This window comes from Lagopus muta, chromosome 2, assembly GCF_023343835.1.
Source record: "Lagopus muta isolate bLagMut1 chromosome 2, bLagMut1 primary, whole genome shotgun sequence".
Lineage (NCBI taxonomy): Eukaryota > Metazoa > Chordata > Aves > Galliformes > Phasianidae > Lagopus > Lagopus muta.
Genome location: NC_064434.1, coordinates 83,965,577 through 83,989,260, shown reverse-complemented (window position 1 = coordinate 83,989,260; position 23,684 = coordinate 83,965,577). Strand labels below are relative to the sequence as shown.

Here is a 23,684-nt window from a genome sequence, read left to right as displayed (position 1 = left end):
CTGTGCTGAAAAGATGCAATCAAGCTCTTTGATGCTTTAGAACAGGGTCGGTACCTACATTCTGAAATCAAATGTTACTTTCCAAAATCACCATTGAACAGTAGAGATTAAACATTCTATTGTTTAGTTCTTTTCTTTATAATGTATTGAAAAAGTTTGCCTTTGTTTAAAAAATGAATAAATGCCCTCTCCCTATGTAATGATTTCCAACTTCAGTGGGCGAGGAGCTTGCAGAAAAATGTTTGCAGATGGATTCCTTAAGTCTTTTTGCTGCCAATTTTTTTTTTTTAATCTATTCAGAGAATTCAAAATTGGACCTCAGATATCATTACCAAGAAAAGTAACAAAGGACAAACTTTGCAGGCTTTGTAAAAGTGTATCCAGCATGTCAGACCTATTGCTTTTCTTTCCTTCTTTCTGTGCTATTTTCATACAGCTCCTTCAGATTTCTTGTCAAAATAACCAGCTGCCATAAACCCCATGATTATTACGTAAGCTGTGCTGCTACTGAAATACTCATTAATATGGCAAGGTACATGTCATTTCCCACCATGCATTGTCTGAAATTATAATTTTTGTTCTGAATAAGCTTTTTGCTTTTACTCCTCTGTAATAAAAGATATTTTTAGTGGAAGGGATGAAACGAAGTTCGAATGTGTGTGGTGTGTATGTGTGCAGGCAGATTTGAAAGGTATAATTAAATATCTTAGCTCCTTTTTATTAACTCTACTGAGGTTAAATCTGAGACACAGTCTTCTGCCTTATGCTGTTAATTTAGTTTGGTATATGTCCAGTAAGGAGACTTGGTTCTTTTAATTGATTTTGCAGATTTTGAAACCTTGAGTAAGTCAGTCTCTGTAGAGAAGCAGGCTTAGTGTTTGATTCTCAGAATTTATTCCTGGAAGCCCTAAGTCCCATAGTCATGTATTAATCAACAGCACTGTCTTGTGGTGGTTTTTGGGTCAGCCTGTGATAGACCCACGAATCTCTCTGGAGGTCTTCTTGGATGCATTTATGTCCATTTCTTTTGTGCTGATTGACTTTGTAGGGCTGCACTGAAAAGGCTTCAGCATCATGTTGTAAAATACAGTGAAAGATGTTTCACTAAAAAAAATAATGGTTTTTGCAAAGTGCTAGCACTTCTTGTGTGCACTGGAAGAAAATTCCATACTGCTGAGTATTGCTTGGGCAGATAAGGAAAGGCACCACAGCCAAAACGATTCAGCAAAGTCTGTAGATGCCAAAGAACCTTGATTTGAAGAGCCAAAAATATAATCCTTTTACATTTTCTTTAAACTAGGTCATAGAGCTGTTTAGAAACAAGTCTTCAAAGTGTCTTTAAATGAGTCCTTCTGAACAGGAAAGGTACTGCAGTCACCTGAAACAAAAAATATGCTCACTGATGGTTGTGGGTGTGAGGTTTTTCAGTAGTGTAATTGAATTTTTCTTTCTGGGTTTCCAATTTTAGAAGCAAACTCCATATTCAGTTCACTCAGCAAAGGAAAATAACCAGAGGAAATTACAGCACAGTGCTGCAACTAATAACAGCTTATATTGTAATGTGTCTAGCACAATATCTGAAATGTAACCATGTTTATCAAATTAAGCTTCTTCAACTAATTTAAGTGTCTGGATGGCATTTTTGCATATAATTATTCTGTTTCATTTTTTCCCATGTGGTCTCTCCATGTAAGTTTTAATATTCTTTGGAGGCAGTTTGTCATCTGTTTTCTGACTAGATGGGAAAATAAATAATTGAAATCTTATTTTAAGAAAAAACTGTAGTAAGTGACATTTAGACAACTACATGTTAGCTTGAATGGTATTTCTGATACAATCTTGTTAGATTTCTCTATACCAAGTAGAACTGAGTTTATGTGCTAGTCTGAGGATAAAATTTTTGAGTTACATAAACAAGTAAACTGAGTTAAATAATAATATTTTGCGATTCATGGATGTGATACAATACACCATGGTGGCTGCTTACTCTCACAAGAAAAAGTCCTAAAATTCCCAACTGTATATTGTATATTGCTTATAGTCTCATAGGAGGTTTTGTATCTGATGGGGTGTACGTGGTGTTTGTGCTTTTAACTGAAAGGTTTGAAGATCTGGAAGCATGGAAAACAGGTGAAGGATACAGTTTGTGTTCAAAAGCTTGTTTGCCTTGATTGTGAATCTTCTTGGTTTCAAATGCCCGTGATTTTTGTTGCTCTTGTAGCCTTCTTTAATAATTTACTTTCTTTTTCATCTTCCATTATGTTAAATATTAATATTCTGCTTTAGTGCTTGGAGAGACTAAGATTCCTAGGAATTCTCCTTTCTTAGAAGTCCCTTACTTAAAATTTCTAAATGTTAATTTGCATTCTTGGTAATATTGCTACAATTGGAATTTAAGTACTAGTCAGTGGAAAGTCACTGAACTGAAGTAATCTGTCTTGAAACCACAAGCACTAAGGGGAACAGATTTTCTGCAACAGGAAAAGGCAAAGTATTTGTACATGTTGCTGCCTCTTAGGGTCTTTGGTGATGGCTCCATACAAGAGGCCAAAAAGTTCTGCCAGTATTTGACAAAATACCTAACTAATAATTGAAGGCATACCTTGCTTTCAGAATGGAATTTACGTTAGTAAAGTTTGTAATATAGAACTTGTATGCTGTTAAATTTGCTTTCCTCTGCAGTCCTCTAGATTTCACACATCAGATGTTTTGATAAATTCCACAAGGACAGGAGGTCACGGGAGAGTATATCTATACTTTTATCGGATTTGACTGTGTACATACTGTGTGTGCCCATAAAAATGTGCCACACAACAGGATAATTAATGTTTTGTCTGTTTTTTTTCTAAATCTTTACTTCAGTGCATGACGTATCCAATTCCCTGTGTTGAAGACTCCATATAGGAACATAAGTTCAGTCCAGTCTTGAAAACTTCTATATCGTGTGCTGATTTGCTGTGTGGTTTCTGCAGAACTTCAGTCCATCTTAAGTTGTGGGGTTCTTCAGAGCTCACTGCACAGCTGCGCATGCAGAAATGCCAACACTTCATCAGAGTTCCAATCTTACTGCAGCAAATGATCGTTAGAATGTGCAGGCACTTAAAGCATACAAGTGCACTGATCTTCCTTGAAGACTGGTGAATGAATCATGATCACTTAGAAGGATGTGAAAACCAAAAATGAAACAGAAAATCCTGAACTTCTGTTTTATGAAAAACATTTCCTTTCACAATAAATCACTCATGCTATTTTTAAAAAGTTGATTGATCTATCTGCCTACCTACCCACTTCATTGTGAATGATATATAAAAATCTTAGCAGCTTCTATATAAATAGCACAAACTATTTTCTTAAGGAGAGGAGCACTGGGGGCAGTCATAGCCAACGTAGTATTAGTGGAAGATGTAACTTGTATAAATAGGTTTTATTCACTTTAATGACTCCTCCATGCATTTAATTTAGACTTCAGAATAATGTACTCATGCTGAATTGAAGAGAAAGCAGGTATTGAGAAGATCATAGTAGTCATCCTCCTGTGATGTCCACAGGTTTTAGGCATATATCATAGCTTTAAGCAGTAGTAAATTTCCTTGGACCTCCTGCATTAATTCATTTTCTTCAGTTAGGCACTTTAACAAGCAGTAGCACATACTGCTTTTATTGGTGTTGCTTTAGCATCTGTTTTTTCATTTATGTTTTTTCTGAAGGATCTGCAGTTTGCAAACCTGCTTGGAGCAGGACCTGGACTGGAGACTTGCAACTGGAATCACCTTGTTGTTAACAAACATCATGTGTGAGAGTGTAATCATGCTTCTGGTCGATGACAATCTGCAAATAAAATAGCATTTTATAGGGAAAAAACACTGTTGGCATAACTTCTAAATATTTAGGAGAGGTTTATTTTATAGTCTTTGTATCAACTTGCTTCCAAGCTCATAGAATAGCTGCAGGATATTGAAGATATAGGATTAAGGAAGTGATTCTCTGATGTTGGATATAAGCACCTGCCTGTCTCATAGTGCTTAGAATTGATGGGAAGAAGGTCCAAGGGGAAAAGTGCAGAGACAGTGTGCAAGGGACCCTTGCCATGGGCCTTCTGAATGATGTTGGGCAAATCACAAAATGTCTCTTAGCTGTGCTCTGAAATGCTGCTTCAGGGAGGTGCTGCTGGGTGTCACATACTCTGGCTGCTGTTGTGCCCATGAACTCAGCTAGGCTAGTTGTGACATCAGGTCAGATCTGAGAGAAAGATTTTGCATGTTTTTCATGTATTTGGGGTGTAGGCATGGGATAACTTCTCACTAAGTATATTGGCTTTTAGATATGGATTTATTAAAACAAATTTCTGATTTATTCTTCATTAGTAGTTGTTTGCTTTGATATTATCAACTTTACTTGCATATTATTATTCAATTAAAAATAATATTGCTGTAGTAGAATTTTTTTTATTTATGTGTCTTTTTTTGTCATTTTATCTGCCAATGATTCATTTCATTACTGAACAATACTCCAAAAGTTTGAGCAATCGCAGTCACTGTGACTACCGCATAAAATATCATTGTGAGATGTCACATGGTATACAGCTATACTATAGCTCTAGTTATTGTACCCCCAAAATCCAGGTGATGGAAGAAAATGGAGAATCAATGCTTACTCTATTAGCAGTAAAAAAAATTGATCGTGAAAGAGATGCCATTTTTCAGAACTTTGACTTAGAGGAAAGCAATAACATTGTAGCATTAAAAAAAAAAAAAAAAAGGAATTGGCTGAAATAATTCACAACTTAGGACCAGCGATATGATATCATATCGCTGAGAAAGGGTAACTTTTCCACAGTATTTCAGTGGGCATTAGCAGATGTTCAGCCTCACGTTGTGTGCATGTCTAAATGGGTGATGCTATGAAGTGGCAGCATGACGATACTCATCTGTGGGAATGGAAGGAAGTGGGAAACCTGTTCAGAATAGAGCAACAATTTTATGCTGGTCTGTAGCCTTTCATCTCATGATTGCTCCAGTCATTAAGAAACTTATAAACACCCATGTTAGTTTACTGTGAAGGTTTCGGAAGGAGTGATTCAGAAAGTATTCCTGATGCCGTGATAGAGCTACAGCTGTTTTCCTTCTGGTGGTGAATAGCGTGCTTTTCTTGCCTTCACGTGCTCCTCAGGACAAATGTCAGGCGCTGATATCTCTGCTTTTAACTTATGCTGCAGCCTTCCATGCTTTTCTAGACCATCTCTAATCCACTTTTTTTAAACGCACACTTCTAGCATAATGATCTTAATATTTGAAATGTCTTCTATTAAATAAAGTTTTATTTTTACCTTTAGTTTCCAGGAACACTTTATATTCTATTTTCCACATCGCTTGCAAAGATCATTACAATGCAGATGGAGAATCATATTCAAATGATTTTGTTTCTTGCTTTCTAAGGGACAAGTGCACTTGGTGTTTCCTGCTGAAATAGATACTGCAATAATTATTTTAAATAAGTTTAGATGCTGCTAATAATAGTGCTAATGCTTGCTCAGAGGAATGCTTTATTCCCCCTAATGTTCTGTGTGGGCTGGCTGAAAGTCACTCAGCTTCCTCTAGTTTTCTATAGCCCATTTCAAATTTTTTCCATCAAGAAATTAGAGATATTTTGTGTGCTAAGGTGATATCCATGTGTGTAGGAGAATAAGCACACTGATTCTGCAATATGGGCATGTTGGCTCCAGTTTGGGAACATGGGCAGCTATTCTGAATACCTCCAGTCTGGGATACAGGATTTAAGACATTTTCAAGGAAAGGAATTCAAATGGTTGCATTGCATCTTACAAAAAGTGTATTTTTGAATGTAAGTTTTTGGTGGGGTCCTAAAATTGGAGAAGCACAAAATCGCTATGCGCAAATCACTAGCTTATCACTTAATGGTACTAGATCCTCAGGAGTGTGCCGGATAGACTGAAAAGAAAGGTCTGTATTACTGTGAACTTTGTAACAACTCCAGGATGAATAGTAAAAAGTATCTTTTACTTCAAGAGATTTTTGGAGGACTTGGATTAAGGAGCACTGTTTTTTAACACTTCTTGGAAATAATCTTACTATTTTTTTCATGGTTATTAAAATATTTGGGCAATTATTTTTAGGTTGTGGAATAAGGAAAAAGGCAGACTATTGAAAAGGCTTTATTAGGTCTTAATTGCTTCAAAAATACATTTTTTTACATCTTTATTTCTATTTCTCAAAATGCAGTAGTTTTTATTTGACTACTGTATGCTAATGGCAAAGTTAATCACAGAATCACAGAATTGTAGGGGTTGGAAGGGACCTCCAGAGATCATCGAGTCCAACCCCCCTGCCAAATGCTTTAGTGAAGAAGAGTTCCAAAAATTCTTTTCCATGTGTAAGAATATATTTGATTTTTGTATGTATTCTACACCAGAAGAAGACTTCAAAGGAGATACTAGCTCTTATGCAATTTCTGATGATAATATCATTGTGCTGTGTGATAATCTTTTCTGGATAATTTGCATATTGTTAATGAAGAAACTTATTTTTTTCTGAATTGAAATGATTGTAAAAAAAATAATTCATGAGTTCTGTGATGTGTCACGTACAGTCAAATCAGAATCTCAAGCTGTAGAGCTGTCAAAATCTTTAAAAAAAGATAGTGGGAACTTCTCTCTAGAAGTCCTTTCCTAAAGACAACTGCTGTTAGGGTTTTTCGAGGAACTCTGCCACCTTCTTGGTTAATTCACACTTAGAGAAAGTAAGTGGGAAATCAAAATCTCTTAGAAACCAGCTTGGAAGTACTGCCATATGTCGTAGCTCTCTTGAGATTTTCCAAGTTTAAAAAAGGAGGAAAAAAATGGAAAAGTAATCCAGCCTTCCACTGCAGCTTTCAACTGCCACATTCTACAAGCAGACGGTTCTGGGATCTGTTAAATCAAATCTCCATACACCACACTTCCCAACTTGTGAACTGATAAGTGGTACAGCTTCCTGGGGCAGTATTGAAGTTTACCATGGGAACAGCTAAATCAGTGACAGCAGCAATAAGGAGGCACCGAATATTTTCCTGTATCTTACAGCCAGCTGACTTTCACATTCTTATTCAGCAACCTGATAAGGCTAAGTTAAAATGAATTATGGAGTGTTTGCATATGAGCTGAGGTGCATGGAAAACTAAATTGGACAGAAAGGATTTGAGATCATAAACTGTCTTGAATTTCTTTGGAGAAGCTGTCTTAAAGTGTCTGCTATCTCTTGGCCTCTTGATAAACAAAACAATAAATTGAGCATTACAGTGATCAGCATTTTACAATTGATAAAGCAGTGTTTATTTTTACAGTTTGGACTTGCACTGCACGTGGGTAACTGGATGAGATGGTATTGTCAGTGGCATCAGAACTGCTTTGTCTCTTTATGACAGCTGAAGTCAGTACTGCTGATGGAAGGGACAAGTTGAGTGCTGAATGGAAAACAGAGCAATAGGAAAATGAGGGAAACATTCAATCAGCAGTAATTCCAAGAATTGTTTTGTTTCCATTTTTATTGTCTGAACTACTTTCTGGACTAAACAGGGAGAAAGTTGTGAGGAACTTTAAATAACAATAGACTTTTTTTTTTTATTATTTTTGCTGAAGCAGAAAATGTTTCAGTATTTTTTTCCTGCATTCAATTTTCTTTTCCAGCAACAGTATACAGATGCACTGCCCAGAATTTAACAAATATTTTTCTTGGAAGGTGTACAGTTTTAAGAAATGTTAGAAGTAGATTTTCTCCCACACAAATTGATTAATTCTTGTATAGAGTCTTGTCGTATATTTCAAATGTCAACCATCAGTGAGTGCTGTGAGGATTTGTTAGTACTGAAATGCTTTTATTCTGAGAAAGTTAACTAACGCTGAAGTAGAAAAATCAGTTGGTTTAGAGTGTTGTGAAATGACACAGATTGACACCTGTTTTAATTTGTTAAGCTATTCTTCCAAACCAATTCTTGTCTGCATAAATATAGCTTTAGTTAGCACAGTCACGTATCTGGTGAAAACAAAAGCAGATCTAAACCACTTTCTAATTTCTGGAGTTGTTTCAATGAACTTGATTGCTTGAGTATCTTATAGAAGACCTTAGTGAGTCTAACCTATCTTCTTCAGGCATGAGAACATTGATTCTCCTAGAGCTGTGCAAGGCAGGTTTCTAGATCCATGTGAAAAGAAAAAAAATACATATATTGACAGCTCTTTTATGTAGCTAACTTTAAATACACTTAGATCTGCTTGTTCTCATGAATGAGTTTTCCATAACCGGGAGAGTTAATTTCCCCTTATTGAAAACAAATACTAAAAAAATAGTTTTCTGATTGACAGCAATACTTAATTCAGATTGGCCTTGGAGTTTGAGACATTGATTGAAGTGGGCTACATTGCTCACAGTTTCTCCCACAATGACCAAGAAGAATATTCTCTGATGTGCTGTCTTTCATCAGACTTAGGTTTGCTTTCATTCCTTCCTCCTCCTCTTTTTTTTTTTTTTTTTTTCCTCTGTCCTATTTGTCTCTGAGTTTTCTTCTGCAAAGTGAAAGGATTAAAACTGTCTGCATCCATTTTGGTTGTCTTTCTTCTTTTTTATTTCCGCAATTGCCACAGTAACATACCTCATCATCCAGTATCCCACCCTTCCCACTTCCCAGCTGCTTCCATCAGTAAGTGAAGCATTCCTGAATATTACATCAATTTTACAGAGCTACAAAAAACAAAATATATAGATCAACTCATCTGTTACTTCTTTAAAGGCTGTTTGCCAATTCTTTCCCCATATAAATATAATTTTTATTAGAGATATAATCTGCAGTAGGTTAAGAAAAAGTGCCTTAGGTCCTCTTAGATTACATCAAACAGCTGATACTTAAACACTTTTCTGAAACTCTGACTCAGCTGAAAATTAAACATCCATTTAAGAATCTTTTCATAAGCTAGAAGTACTCTTCAATTTTTTTTTATGAAGGCTTGGACCTTGTGCTGACTGAATCACTAAAAATATAAAGGACATATGTGTTTCCAAAGACTGGAGAACAGGGACTAAATAAATACTGGAACATTGGAGGTAGGAAGATTGGAATATCAAGATGACAGCAAATGTCAGGAACATAAAAGCTTTTGTAACTCATTTAAAATCTGTCATGGTGTTTGTCATATGATAAGACACAATTTGACCAGTCCCCATAGTAATTTGAAGTAATATGACTAGTGCATACATAAAAGTACTACTAGAGCTCCCTTCCCTTCCCTTCCCTTCCCTTCCCTTCCCTTCCCTTCCCTTCCCTTCCCTTCCCTTCCCTTCCCTTCCCTTCCCTTCCCTTCCCTTCCCTTCCCTTCCCTTCCCTTCCCTTCCCTTCCCTTCCCTTCCCTTCCCTTCCCTTCCCTTCCCTTCCCTTCCCTTCCCTTCCCTCCCCTCCCCTCCCCTCCCCTCCCCTCCCCTCCCCTCCCCTCCCCTCCCCTCCCCTTTTTTTTTTTCTGCTTTTCAGTCTTGAGATCTATTTGCTTCACATTTTTAAAGCTTTTCTTCATAACCCAGGGACTAGATATACTGCTATGTTTAACAAGAGCCAAGATTCTCATGTAACTGTGTTTCAGCTAGCACACTTCGTAAAACATCAGATACTGAAAAAGTTTCTTGGAAGAAATCTCTTCTTTATTTTGTTTCCTGAGGATGTACAAAAGGAAAAATTGAGAGTATATTTACAAACTGTGGCCTAATGTTAGAAATTAGTGCTGTTTAACTGTTAGCGAGTGTGTGGTAGGCCCTAAGTTGTTTCTACAAAAGTTAAAACTGTTGTCCCACCTTATTTACTCTGTGTTGTTGGTTTTTTTATCACTAGATATTGTACATTAAAATAACCTATATTTTGAAGCCAAAAATAAATAAGAAGCCTTAAAACTTCTCTAATTTAATCTTGTTATTGAGAAACTTATTCTCTTCTTCTGCCAGTGGTAGATTATAAGGATAGTTGTGTAGTTTGTGTTCTCCATCCTGTCCCTCTACCCCTCTCAGAAAAAAATAATCATATAGCACATTAAGGTACTACTGACAGTATTCAGACTCACAATTTATAGCTACCTCATGGTGTTGTGCCCATAAGCCTGACAAGGAAAAAGAACTTACTGCTTAGCACATGCTTCCATTTTTACAGTGCTGCAATAGATACTTAGAGTTAACATCTAGCAGGGCAGGTAAGTAGTGCTTCAAATATTGGAAAAGTTCCATTGAAAGCCATCACGCATTGAATATGCTCTTTCATATAACCATATTCAGAAACACTTGGCTAAATTGAATTTTTTAAGTAGTGTGCTGATAATAAATCATACTTCAGGATTTACATAATGTATCTATTATTGTTCACTGAATTGAAATTAGTAATAATATATTTAATATTGAAAGACATAGATGGGAGAGTTGCTTTAATAGCACAGCTTGTGAGTCAGAGACGTTCCCAATTAAGCTTTTGTTGTACAGTGGAAGGGAGGCGAGGTGAGTTATCAGAATATCCTCCCACATTTGCAAAAAAGGTGATGAAAAAGGGAATGATTTCTTTTGCCGTGGTTTTTTTTGTGTTGGTGTTTTTTGTTTTTTTTTTTGGTCTATTACAAATGGTTAGGAAATGGACCAGATGAGATTGCTTGTAAAAGACATCTGGGTTGTCAGAATATGTCCCTTAGTGAGAAGATGTAAACCAGAAAGAGCAAGATATTGGAACACTGGTAAAAGTGTCTTATGGGTTATACATCAGACTAAAAAGGGAAAAGTTGTGGCAGATGTTTACTGGTGGAATCTGTCTTGGAGAACAATCCTTTCTAAGGTGGTGAGTGACACTAATATCTTTCAGTTGTTTTATTCAGTTCAACAGTAAAGTTGTGAGGGGTGCAAAGTGCAAAGGTTGATTACCTATGGACTCCTGCAACCTCCCCGCAGGAAAAGAAAAAATTAACTTTGCTGTTGAAATGAAGACGAATCTTTTACCCATGAAGTGTTCTGCGTGCTTTGCAGAAGAGCAATGGTATTTTTTAAGACCACGTCTTTTTAGAGTGGAGAGCTATTTGTAAAAAGATATAAGTAGTAAGATGAAAAAAGAAACATGCTTAAACCTTCTTAATTATATTAAAAACATTGATCTTTCTGTCATGCTGACTAGCTGTCAGCCACAGAGGTCTCTGGTGCAGTTTTTGTGCCTTGGGCTCTCATGATGGGACTTTCATCAAAGCACTTTTTGGTGACACCCTGATCCCCAATCAAAGCTATGATCTTCTGAAAGACTTAAAATCCCTGTCATGCAAGCTCTCAGCTTATGCAACTATTAGAAAAACAGTCGTAAACTATTCTAATCTATCACAAACATGTGCTTAAAATAATGTCATTCAGAATCTATCTGGTTTAATGGTTTCCTGTGGGAAAAGGGCTTTGTCCTGGGATTCTCACAATGGTGGTTTTCCTTCTTAGCATCACAACATCATTTCCTTTCCAGGAGGCAACAAAAGCCAGTGGCTCAGCTCATCCTGCCTGGGGCTCTGTTAAAATAATTCATGGATAAACCATTTTGAAAGGCCATTTTCTACAAAAGCCTTGACTGTGATATTGTGTCCTACTTTCCTTCTTTCCTTTAAGCCAAACAAAGGATGGTCAATAGGAACGTGTGTCACCAGACTATCCACCATCTCAGGCAGCTGGGCACACTCTCAGGAGCATGCTGCAAGCGTATTGCAGGTCAGGTCTGCAGACATGCAGCAATAAACATGGAAATCTGGTCCCAGGGATGGCTTTTGGCATAATCATAGTTATAATAATCTTAGTATAGCGTATTATACATGTAGTTTGTTCATTCAAAAGATCTACTTGTTTCAGCATTTGTAAATGATTGATTTAATGAGAGAGATTGTACTTGTTTCCTTAACAGGACTTAACACTATCAATACTAACACCAGGCTACTAATACTATTCATTATTCATGTCTGGATCAACATGGTTTGAATTTCACTATTGCAGACTAAATTCATTGATCTCCCCTGTTTGTTAGCTTATGAGGTCAACTTATGCCACAAAAACTGTTTTACATTTTGCATGTTATTATTGTACACTTTTAAGCATGAGTAAACCAATTACATTCACTGGAGTAAGGTTTCTCTCCTGAATAACAGCTTCCATATTTGCCATAGTAGAATTTTTACCTCTCTGATTTCAATTGCAGATTTTCTGGCCTAAAGACATTGTGTTCAAAGTGAGACTGTTGCTCCTAAAGGATAGGGCAAGACTGAAGTAACCCTAGATAGCATCGACTTCTTTTGTCCCATTGTTTGATTTTGTCACCTTTTAAACTGAAAGCACTTTAATTCTTGCTCTCTGGAAAATGTGTTCAATGTTATTATTTTTTTTATCTTAGTCTTGAAACGTGAAATGAACTTTTCAGAAAACCTCACATAGCAATAACTTCCCTAAGGTATTTTCAGTAATGTAACAAAGAGTAAAGTAAAAATCATAGTTATCATTTTCTTCATGAAAACCTTATTTCTTAGAATTGTGAGTATTAAATACCACCAGCAAAGAAACTGGGAGAAAGAAGGAGGAATTTGTCACTGATTTTCTTACTTCATGGATTTTACAAGTATTTATGTACAGGGATTTCTACTCTTGCCTCTTAGATGAAGGCAGGAACCCATCATTTCTGTCTCTCAGTGAACTACTCCTTTGTGAGATAGTGGGGTCTAAAACACAGATTTGGCACTCAATATCTGTATCCTACTGGTTGCCCTGTCAGCAGATCCTATAAAATAGAAGTTTATTCATTACATCTTAGATATAGTAAAACAATGTGCGTTCTGAAGAAAACCTCACGTTACTCCATGTTGTTAACACCTCAAGCTTGTCATCAACTTTGTGGGCATTGTGTAGAGGGAATGCAGCATGACACGAGGGCTCATTTCACTTGCTTTCTTACGGAAAGTCTCGGTGTCATTTAATGGAGAACTTTGCTCAAGCAAGCATAGGACCGAGTTCCTCTTCACCACCAACCTCTCCTTCAGCACAGTAGGCAGGCCATGGCTGTGGTGTCAGTCTCCTTTCATGCTCAACATCACAGAGTCACAGAATCATAGGGGTTGGAAGGGACCTCCAGAGATCACCGAGTCCAACCGCCCTGCCAAAGCAGGTTCCCTACACCAGCTCACACAAGTAGGCGTCCAGGCAGGTCTTGAGCATCTTCAGAGAAGGAGACTCCACCACCTCCCTGGGCAGCCTGTTCCAGTGCTCCGTCACCTCACTGTAAAGAAGTTCTTGCGCACATTTGTGCAGAGCTTCCTATGCTGCAGTTTCTGGCCGTTTCCCCTTGTCCTGTCTCCACACACTGCTGAAAACAGTCTGGCCTCGCCACTCTGCCCCACACACCTTAGATATTTATAGATCTGGATCAGGTCTCCTCTCAGTCCCCTCTTCTTTTCTTAAGACTAAACAGACCCAGTTCACTCAGCCTTTCTTCATAGCGGAGATGCTCCAGGCCCTTCGCTATCTTTTGGTCCTGCTGGGCCAAAGAGTCTGCTGGACTCTTTCCAAGAGACCCCTGTCTTTTTTGTACTGGGGAGCCCAGAACTGGATGCAGTACTCCAGATGAGGTCTTACCAGGGCAGAGTGGAGGGGAAGGATCACCTCCCTCGACATGCTGGCCACGCTCTTTTTAATGCACCCCAGAATGCCATTGCTGCCACCCAACGGGGCTGGGAAATTGAATAAAACTTCTCAGTATGCTGAAATTGCTGTAGTACCTTTGGTGCCCACTAGACTTTTTAGTAGTTTTTGACTTTATGATCTGCTTTACTGGTTGAATCAATTGTAGAAGTATTTCCACTTGAAAGGATGTAGAGAGTCACTATTCTTTCTGCTCTGAGGAAGTAATGGATGCATTTGGGATAAGAGTAAAGAAGAGAAAGTATGAGCTAGGAGTAAATAATGGCTCAGTATGAGGCAACTGGGGATGTATTTAAAGCATTTTTAAAAAAGGAAAGTAAAACAGGCCCTGAAACAGAATGTGCCTCTCACACTTCACTTTTCATTTGTTCATGTGTCAGGGGAAGTCTTTAAATACATGTAGGCAGAATCAAGATATAGATTCAAGATATAGTAACTAAAATCTTTGTGTTTGCTCTTTACTAGTGAAATTGACTGGAAAGTGTATGCTTTTAGGAAAAGACTTACAAAAATTGCATGCTCTTTCTATACCTGTCATGTGTCCAATCTGTGTTCACCCATAAAAACTTCATGAAATCCCGTTATTGTCTTTACCTTACTATTTTTTATTTCAAGTTACCAGATCAGGTGTTGCGTGTGTTAGTACTGAGAAAACCATTTAAAAAAAAGCAGAAGGAAATGTGAACCCATGGGGTTACCTTTTTTGTGTTTGATTTGGTCTTTTTTTTTTTCCTAAGGGTTTTCTTAAACCCTTCATCAGTTTGCCCTAAGAAATCTTGATGACTTTATATATAAATTTCTACTGTAGAGGCCCAAAATAAGAGTTCAGCAATAATCCTTTGAGACTTAAGTTTGATGCGGAATAAGCTGGTTATACTCAGTCATGATATCTGAAGGGTCCTAGATATTGTTCCTGCCTCTTCTGTATTTCCAACAAACATTAGGCAGATTACTTCCATGCCTCAATATCCTTCCTTCTCTGTGAAGTGTCAACAGCCTTGCTTAAACAGGCTGCTTGTACAGTTTATTTTAGATATTATGTAATGCCAAACCAAAAGCTCCTTTTCTTATATACATACTGATGGAAATGGTCAGTGCTTAAGTATTCTGACACAAAAGGTCTCAGTAATAAACTTCTGTCGAATTGCTGTTCTTTTACATTTGATGCTCAATTATGCTTTTTTTTTCTTTGTAATGATTAAGAAATATATATTTTTATTATTATTTATTTTTATGGACCCCTCGTTGTAACTAGGGATGGCAGAACTTGAGGACGTGCAAGAGATGCATAAGGTGAAAAGCAGTTTGTATCAGTTTGTGTAAGGAGCACTGTGGAAATTGTAATGCTCTATTGTGGAGGGATGTGTTAGGTATTTCCTACTACAGTTACCATTATCCATGGCCTACAGCTTGGCTTTGGTAGACATTTTATTGGAAATTCTTATTTGTTTCTTCTCTCCAAACCCTGATACTCCCTGGGTGTTTCTTCCTCTATATGAAAGGAGGTGCCCAGTGCACTCCAATTTACAACTCCCCAGTCACAGTAACAGAGAAAGCAGTGAAACTTTTCTGTGAATGTCGTTTCTCTCATTTTCTGCAATATTTTTTCATGTTTTTGTTTGTTTTCAGAGTTATGTAACTACTTGAAACTTACAGGGCATGGAACTGAAATGACAGATTTTGCTGTGCTGAATAATTGTTGCAGATGGTGCTCCACACCAAACCTTTCTCATTTATGCTCAAACCTCATTATAAATGGATTCCAAACATGTATCAGCTTTTGTTATTTAGTGTTCAGAGTCTTTATCTTCCAGTCTTGCCCTCTTTGAGGATTGTGGAGTACTCTGTATTACTTTTGTTTAAGTTAAGGTGTAAAACGTACTGAACAGAAACCGTGTGATTAACAGTATTAAATGAAGTTCCAAACAGCTCATTTAAACATCCATTTTGCAATTTCTGCAAGTATTCATGAATCTCATGGAATTTTGAATTCTAGATACTTCTATTGACTTTTATAACGCTTCAAGTGCTTTGAAGTTAAGCCTGCAAGACTTCAGGACTGTGTACTTTGAAATTGTAGGCAATATATTTGTATGTACATGTGAGTATGTAAAAAGAATTATACTGTATTGTTTTCCAAATAACTGAGAGTTACGCTTGGCTGCAGTGAAAAGATGCAAAGGCATGAATGGGTACAGTATAAGGCAAAATTAGTCCTAAATTCGGCAGTTCTCAAGTGCCGTCAGAGAAAGCCTAAAATCAATATGCTGCATTGTAAGTATTCTCCATGAATACTCTGAAGTGATCATGAGCTTTCCTTATTCCTCCTTCCAGAAATGAAATTTGAATAGGGTAAACTGAATAATACAAAGAGTTGATGGACTCCAAATCAAAACATGGAGCATAATGTATTTTACAAAAAAAAAGAAAAAGAATAAACAAAAACAAAACAAAACAAAAACCCACAGCTTTTACTGAAGAAATGATAAGCCTCTGTGACTGTTTAGAAGTGCTGTGTGAAGAAATGTTTCTTTATGTTGGAAGTGCTTGTAGCCTGACTATGGCAGGTTCACTTAATTTTCGTTTGAACTCCTCTGCTAAGAATATAAATGACGTGATTGGACACTGTGCTATATCTTAATAGTATTTTCTGTTATATACCAGTGTAAGACTTTTTCCTTTAAAAATAGCTTTTAAAGGCCAGTTTTGTTTGTGTTGCCAGAGTTTCCAAAATAAGACTTGAACATGCTAGTTGGCTCTCTCAACAAGATGTTTCCATTTTTTCCTGACTACTCACTCTTTTCTGAGATTGTGACTTTCCTGCTCATGAAAAACAAGAAAATCTGGGGGCTCAGTTTTAAATGGATGTCTTGAGGAAACTGAATGTATGTCTCTGATGTGACTGGTCGCATATGACTTAAATGGATTTAAAGTAAAGGTGTTCACAGTGCTTATAGAGTGGAGTGACTCCTTATAGAGGAGTGACTTACAGCCTTGGGCTGTGGGCACTTCATCCTGACCTGAATCACCTGGAAAGTAACTGCCTTGGTTTAGGTCTGTTGTTCTGAACATCACAGTGATTTGTGCAAGACAGTTTTAAGACTGTAGAAAGGCTTTGCTGATGTGTTCTCACTGAGTAACAGTAATAGCAACCGAGCTAGCAGAACTTAATGTAAACTGAGAGGAAAACTGAGCATAAAGCTCCTGGGTGGATTTGTTGTTCTTGTGCCTTGATCTATTTGATGAAAGGCTGATGGCCAGTGTGGTGGAGACCTGCAGTTTAAGCTGGAAATTTCAGGGCTGGTGTATTGCTTCTATCAGTTTTCAAGTCAGTGCATTTCTGAAAAAGACGCCAGTCTGTTATTTTAACTGTAAAAATTGGAAGTGAAAAAAATGAAGCTTCATAAAAGCATTCGGGATAGAAATTTAAGTAATGCAATTATTTTTAGAGATGTATTGATAAAAAGCAAACAAAAACTAACCCTACTGTTATGATGTTTTGTTGATCTAGTCAAAAGATTTTCATCTGCTCTGTAAAATTACATGTGCTCTGTCTGTTAACAGTTACTTTTGAGACCAAAAAAAAAAAAAGCAAAAAGGAGAAAAGTGACATTGTAGACTGATTATCATACCAACTGTGAGCTGTGCACTCTCAGAACATCTTGTTCTTTTCATAAAAACAGATAACTGTCCGTGAAACCTTTCCAAGAGAGTAGTGTGTTAGCTTTCTCATATCCAGACTGCATATGTCAGCAATTTCTAAAATCTGGGTGATGAACAGAAGAGCTGTTCTATGTAACCTATAGAATCATTTCTCACAATAGTTTTTGTTTTTTTTTTTGAAGACAGGAAAGACAGGTTTCCAGTGACATTTTAAAGTGATTAATTGATTCAGAAGCTGGAAATAAGAGTATTTGATAAGATTTCCAACTACATGCTATGCTTACTCTGTGAAAATTGGTTTTTCTCCCAATAGACTGTGATATTTCTTAGAAGTTGGAATTTTACCTAATGCACAAAAATAAGCCTAATTGCTGATTAGTTATTATTTCATATCTCTTTCTTGAAGGAGAATTAGAGCCATTATTTTGATTGCTCTTTGACATAAACAAAGGAGTAGCATTGCATGTAAGTCAGCACTTATTTACTGAAAACTCAGAATATAAAAGCAGTGCTATTCTGGCCATCCCACAGATGGATCTGGTGGGGTGAAATCACACTTTCAATTGAGATGTTCTGTATGATATTACTGTGTAAGGAACATGGTATTTCTAGGGTGTAAATGAATTCGACAATGTTATGGGTTTTTTGCCCTTGCTGTGCACTGAAAGAAATTGATCTTGATTTCTGATTCTCTGCACTGTTTTCATCAGCTTAATTTAAAATCATTTTCTAAGAATTTCTAAATAAATATCTTTCAAATTTACAACACTGTGAGTTATTTTGATGGATTAATTCCTCAAAAATAGGGACTAGTTAAATATTTGTAACACAATGAGATTGCTACAGATTTGAGCCGTTATCCAATGATTTATTTCCAGTGCATTATTGTTAAATGTTGTATTAGTACTTGGAGATGTCTAACTCTACATGTCTTTATGCTATTATAATGATTCCGTTTAGCTGAGTAAAAAGTATTAATACTTTAGTGTTATATTTACTGATTTAGGAAGGCCGGTGCATAGATTCAGTGCATGATTGGATTTTGGCCTTCCTAAGTCTGGTATTCTAATTTCAAAAGATATGGGTAATTCTAGGAATGCTCATCAAGTATTGTCTTTCATTAATGACTGTACACTACTCTTCGTTACTAATGTGAATATAGACTAATGGAGGTTATTAGTAACACTTTTCAAAATTATATTTTAGGAAGAGCACCCAATGTATTATGATGGATTTTTCCAAAGGTTTTCATTCTAAGACATACCTGAGATATAGTAACTTTAATTTTTGTTTCCTCTACCATTACATCTCATATACAACCAAGCAGGAAGTGGTTGAGAGGAACAGCTTCTTTCCTTCGAAAATTTTGCTGAAAGTGTTTTAGTACCTAAGTGAATTACTAGAGCCTGAAGCTTAGACCATAATCATACAACCAGTACTTAATCTTTTTTTCTTCTGTTTCAGCACCCAAGGACAATGAAGAACGCGTATTTCGGGAGCGGATGCGCCCCAGAAAACGGCAGGGTGCTGTACGACGCAGAGTCCATCAGGTCAATGGCCACAAGTTTATGGCCACCTACCTTAGACAGCCAACATACTGTTCACACTGCAGAGATTTTATATGGTACGAAGTAACTTTGGTTTGGTTTTCTTTGTAAATTTGTAGGTGTGAATTTGGACCTATTACTATTACTGGACAACTACATTTTGCCAAGATGTCTGCACTTTTATTTAGAAACTTGAGTACTACCACATTTCTCCTAGGAAATGCTAAGCTTCTACAACTGTTACTGAAGATAAAGGAATATGGGGACATTAGATTTCTGAAGTTCCCATCTTAGGGATACTTAGTGTGCAGTCTCTGTCATTGCAGTATACGTTGAGAACTCCCTTTTAGAAAAAAAGTTCATGTTTAGCACTCACAATTTTCAGATAAAGGATGGAGTAATTTGGTTTTGAGTTTTCAATGATTCTATTGATGTTTTCCACAGCTACCCAGAGATACTGATTTGCACATTAACGTATATAAGATCTGATGTGATCCATAAGTAGAATTTAGTAAGAGCGTGAAGTGAATGAGTCTTCATCAGTGTGAAACCATGTAATTACACTGTACGTGAATTCAACTACATTCTTTAAGAAAAGTCTGCAGTTTAGGCCTTAGGTTAGCGAAGATGATTTCAAGCAACAGTATTGGCAAATGCAGTCTTTTGTCAATTTATAAAATTGCTCAGTGACCATTTTAGTTTCTCTCTGTGTCCCTTGGCTTTACCTTTTTTGCTATAGTCAATGTTTTTACTTCTGAATCTCTTCACAGACTGTATTCCAACCAGGTACTGCTTAGTGACTGAAATGGGGTACCTGCTTGAACTAATCTCATTACAGGAATGCAGATATCAGATTAGTGATTAATTAATTATTTTAAGACTGTAGATATCTAGTAAAAAAAAGGGGGGGGGGGAATGTTTTTCATTTTTGTAGGTATATATTCTGCTCTCTAAAACACTGTTTTATTTTCAGGGGTGTAATAGGAAAACAGGGATACCAATGTCAAGGTAAGAGAAAGTCTATGGGGAAACAGTTTGAATACATATGTTGTAACATATTAATAATAAATAATATTATCATCAAACAATTTGTATGTACAACGATGAGGATTTAACACAAGTTACTTTGAATATTTTGGTCTCACCAAAGATTCAGTCTTTAAGTCACAGTAAGATTTTCAAGACTGTTTGGTCGTAGGCAGTATATGTGAAATAGCAGCACAGTTAACATCTCTGAACAGCAAATCCTAGCCTCTCTTCTCTGCACATTCAACTGGAATGGCATGTCTGGGGATGTAGGCTTCTTTGTTTTTCATCTCATGCATTTTAAAATTGTCTTCCTTCTCCTTAAGTCTTTATTCAACTTAAGAATTACTATTTGAAAATGCCAGGTAATTGCATAGACTGTAATTAAATAGATGAGATAATTATAGAGGTCATAATTAAAGTAGGTTATAGCAAAGACTGCACAAATGCTTCATTTTGAACTCAACTTTTCATCTGAATTTCTTGTACTCTTAATTTTTTTCATGCAGTCATTTCTTGGGATGATGTTTATCAGCTAATTCTCATGTGACAAGTAAAAATGATCAAGTTAGTGATGATTTTTCATTACAAAAGGCTTGATGAAATTTCACTGTTAATAAATAAATGCAATAAATGATTTTACATGCTATAATAAGAAATATTGCATTAATGAACAGTTGAGATTCCCTGAGTTTTGTTCTGTGTTTTTTTTCTCTCAGCAATGACCAATGCAAGAGGAAAATAAAATTCATTCTTTTACCTCTATGCAGTTTTTTTCCTCAAATAAATCACCTTGAATACTATAGTGTTATAGTCCTTGTAATTGTTAATCTTCTGTATCTGCAAATGTTATTAATTGCTTAAGTAATCAGTATAAATATTGACAAAAATATTTCTGCCTCTTGAAACACTTTTATTTTTATCAATGTTTGGTAATATATTACAGAAGGAGAGTTCACCTTCTTTGAATTTTACAATCAATTACCTTTGTATCTTTTTTTCACTGGAGTCTCTTCAGACAATAATTGTTTTTTACATTTGGGTCTCTTATAATTTGGAAATCAATTATTTATCAAATAAATCAAACGTTATGAAAACATCAGGAAAAAACGTTGCTAATGTTTTAGTAGTGGTTATACATCTTGAGATTTTGGCAGATATGCTTTAGTTTTCTTAACCCTCATTGTTCTCAAAAGTCCATTGTCTTCTGACTTTGTAAGTGAGGCTTGTTGGATACAACTTACCAAGTCACAGTCATCTGCGGCCTAGATTTAACATCCCAGCACTTCTAGTCTTCAAATCAGTTTTAAATCAGTCTTCATGAAATCTTTTTTTTTCCTAAATCTGTTGGTGTTTTTTTTTGTTGTTGTTGTTTACAGTTTGCACTTGTGTAGTCCACAAGAGATGCCATGAACTTATAATAACGAAGTGTGCTGGCTTAAAAAAACAGGAAACCCATGATGAGGTAAATGTTTATTAAAAAAACATTTTCTAGATTCTGCCTTTCATCTGTTCATATTAGTGTTGTGTTCTGTATTTAATCAATAAATTTTGTGAACTTCTTTGTGCCCTTCTTGTCCTGTTGTGACATAGAACTTACTTTAAAATGGCAGATTATGACAATAGTTCAATTTACATGGAAATTACTATAAAACAATTTATTTTTAATTAGTGAACTTTTTATAGAATTATATAATGTTTTAGGTTGGAGAAGACCTTAAAGATCATCCAGTTCCAACCCCCTGCCATAGGTGAGGTTGCTACCCACCAGTTCACTGTCTAGGGACCCATTCAACCTGGCCTTGAACACCTCCAGAGATGGGGCATCCACAGTCTCTCTGGACAGCCCGTGCCAGCACCTCACCACCCACTGAGTAAAAAATTTCCTCCTAACATCTAACTTAAATCTTTTTTCTTTTAGTTTAAAGCCATTCTCCCGTGTCCTATCATTATTAAAACTGTGTGAATAGATGGTCCCTCTCCTGCTTATAAGTTACCTTCAGGTACTGGAAGGCTGCAATGATGGCTCCGTGAACCCTTCTCTTCTCTAGGCTAAACATTTCACTACATTTTTGTGTGGGTGAGTTACTAGCAGATTGGATAGGCAGTAAGCTTGGATATCTTACGTCAAAGTAAAAAAAACCCACGCAGTTGCTCATAAAACTTCTACAAAGACTGCATCCAACCTGTTGAAATGTAGAACAGAAGTTGTCCAAGCACTAAAGAAGGCTCCTGGAACTATATAAGATAATGCTATTATGACAAGGTACTACACGGCTGAGATTTGTGCAAAATGGGCCCGTCCTTCACTGTAGGCTCAGATGAGGCAGGATGTGAATGATCCCAGTTCATTGGCCATGCAGAAGAAGTATATTTTTGTTTCAGTCTGTTAAAAGACTATATATCAGGAAAGCTATGTGTAGCTATGGTTTTGAGCCAGTCTTGTAACTTTGATTTGAATTTGTCTGAAACATTGAATATTCTCATTCTTCCTGGGTGCTCCACTGCCATTTTTCATATTAGAACTGCATTTTAACATGTGGTTCACAGTAAGTATTTAATGCTCAAAAACTGATCTCTTGTATAGGATTGTGATAAAGGATTGTGTTTATCTAGTGCTGTTTATGCATGGTATCCACAGGAAGATATGAAATCTTGTGTGGATTTATATTCCCAGGCTCCAGACTGGTGGAGACTTGCATGGTTTGCTGATATAATGCTCTCATTGTTTAGAATGGCTACTCAATCATTGGAGAGAAGCCAGTGGTAATAGGAAAGGGAAGGAAAAATACTGAAATAAATCTCCTGCTGTACAGTAGCCACCATAAAAACTTATCAGTGACATCCTTTAATTAGTATGTAATCAAACTTTGGAATCCCTAAACACAATTAATTGTTGTCATTTTCATCATCTAAAGAACAGTGAGATATGAGAAGGCAAATGGGTTATGATATATAACTCTTTCTTAGTCCTGTATTCTGCCTCCTGCTCCTCAAACAATTGGGAGTGACTTCCTTGCTTTCCACATTAAGAGATCTTTCCTGATAGCTATGTTGTTATTTTTGTTTCCAGAAGTACTACAAACTATACTTTATACTTTTTCTCTTGGACAAAGATCGTATTTTGAGTATATGGCTATTTCATTTTTTTTTAAATTCTGTGTGATTTTAAAACATAAAAGGCCTTGTTGTACACTGAGTATAGAAAGATTAATTAGAATGAATTGTGTTATGCTCTTCTTTTTCAGCAAGTGGGATCTCAGCGTTTCAGTGTCAACATGCCTCACAAGTTTAGCATTCACAATTACAAAGTGCCCACCTTCTGTGACCACTGTGGTTCATTGCTCTGGGGTCTTTTGAGACAAGGTTTACAATGCAAAGGTAAAGGGTGTCATTTTATAGCTTTTCTTTCTCTTTGTGAGTGTAGCAGATTTGGCAAGACCTTTTCTGATTTAATTAAAAAAATGCTGCTACTTCCAAATTACTCTGTCTTTTCTTCTGTATTGAAGGCTAGTCAGAACCAGTCATGTGTCTACATCCAGAAGATGAGAGGTTTTGATATCTAGCTGAATTATGTTTTGTGGTGGTCTGTCTAGCACCATATAGAAAAAGAAAACAAAAGTCTCAATATGTTCTGTGCTTGAAAAGCTGTATAATCTGGACTGTATATGAAGCAACTCCTAGAAGGAATATTTGTGTTATTTTAGCTGACAGATAGAAATTATTGGGC

At 36.4% G+C, this 23,684-nt stretch overlaps 1 protein-coding gene across 3 annotated transcripts in view; it reads left to right on the top strand.

Annotated features, from left to right (window-relative positions):
* PRKCE (protein kinase C epsilon) overlaps nt 1–23,684 on the top strand; it is a 272,140-nt gene that overhangs the window by 150,832 nt on the left and 97,624 nt on the right. For all 3 annotated transcript variants that reach the window (XM_048935852.1, XM_048935854.1, XM_048935853.1), the window contains exons 3-6: nt 18,846–19,005; nt 19,902–19,936; nt 21,334–21,419; nt 23,203–23,335. In XM_048935852.1, coding sequence (XP_048791809.1) covers nt 18,846–19,005; nt 19,902–19,936; nt 21,334–21,419; nt 23,203–23,335 — 414 coding nt within the window. The remainder of the gene's footprint in view (nt 1–18,845; nt 19,006–19,901; nt 19,937–21,333; nt 21,420–23,202; nt 23,336–23,684) is intronic.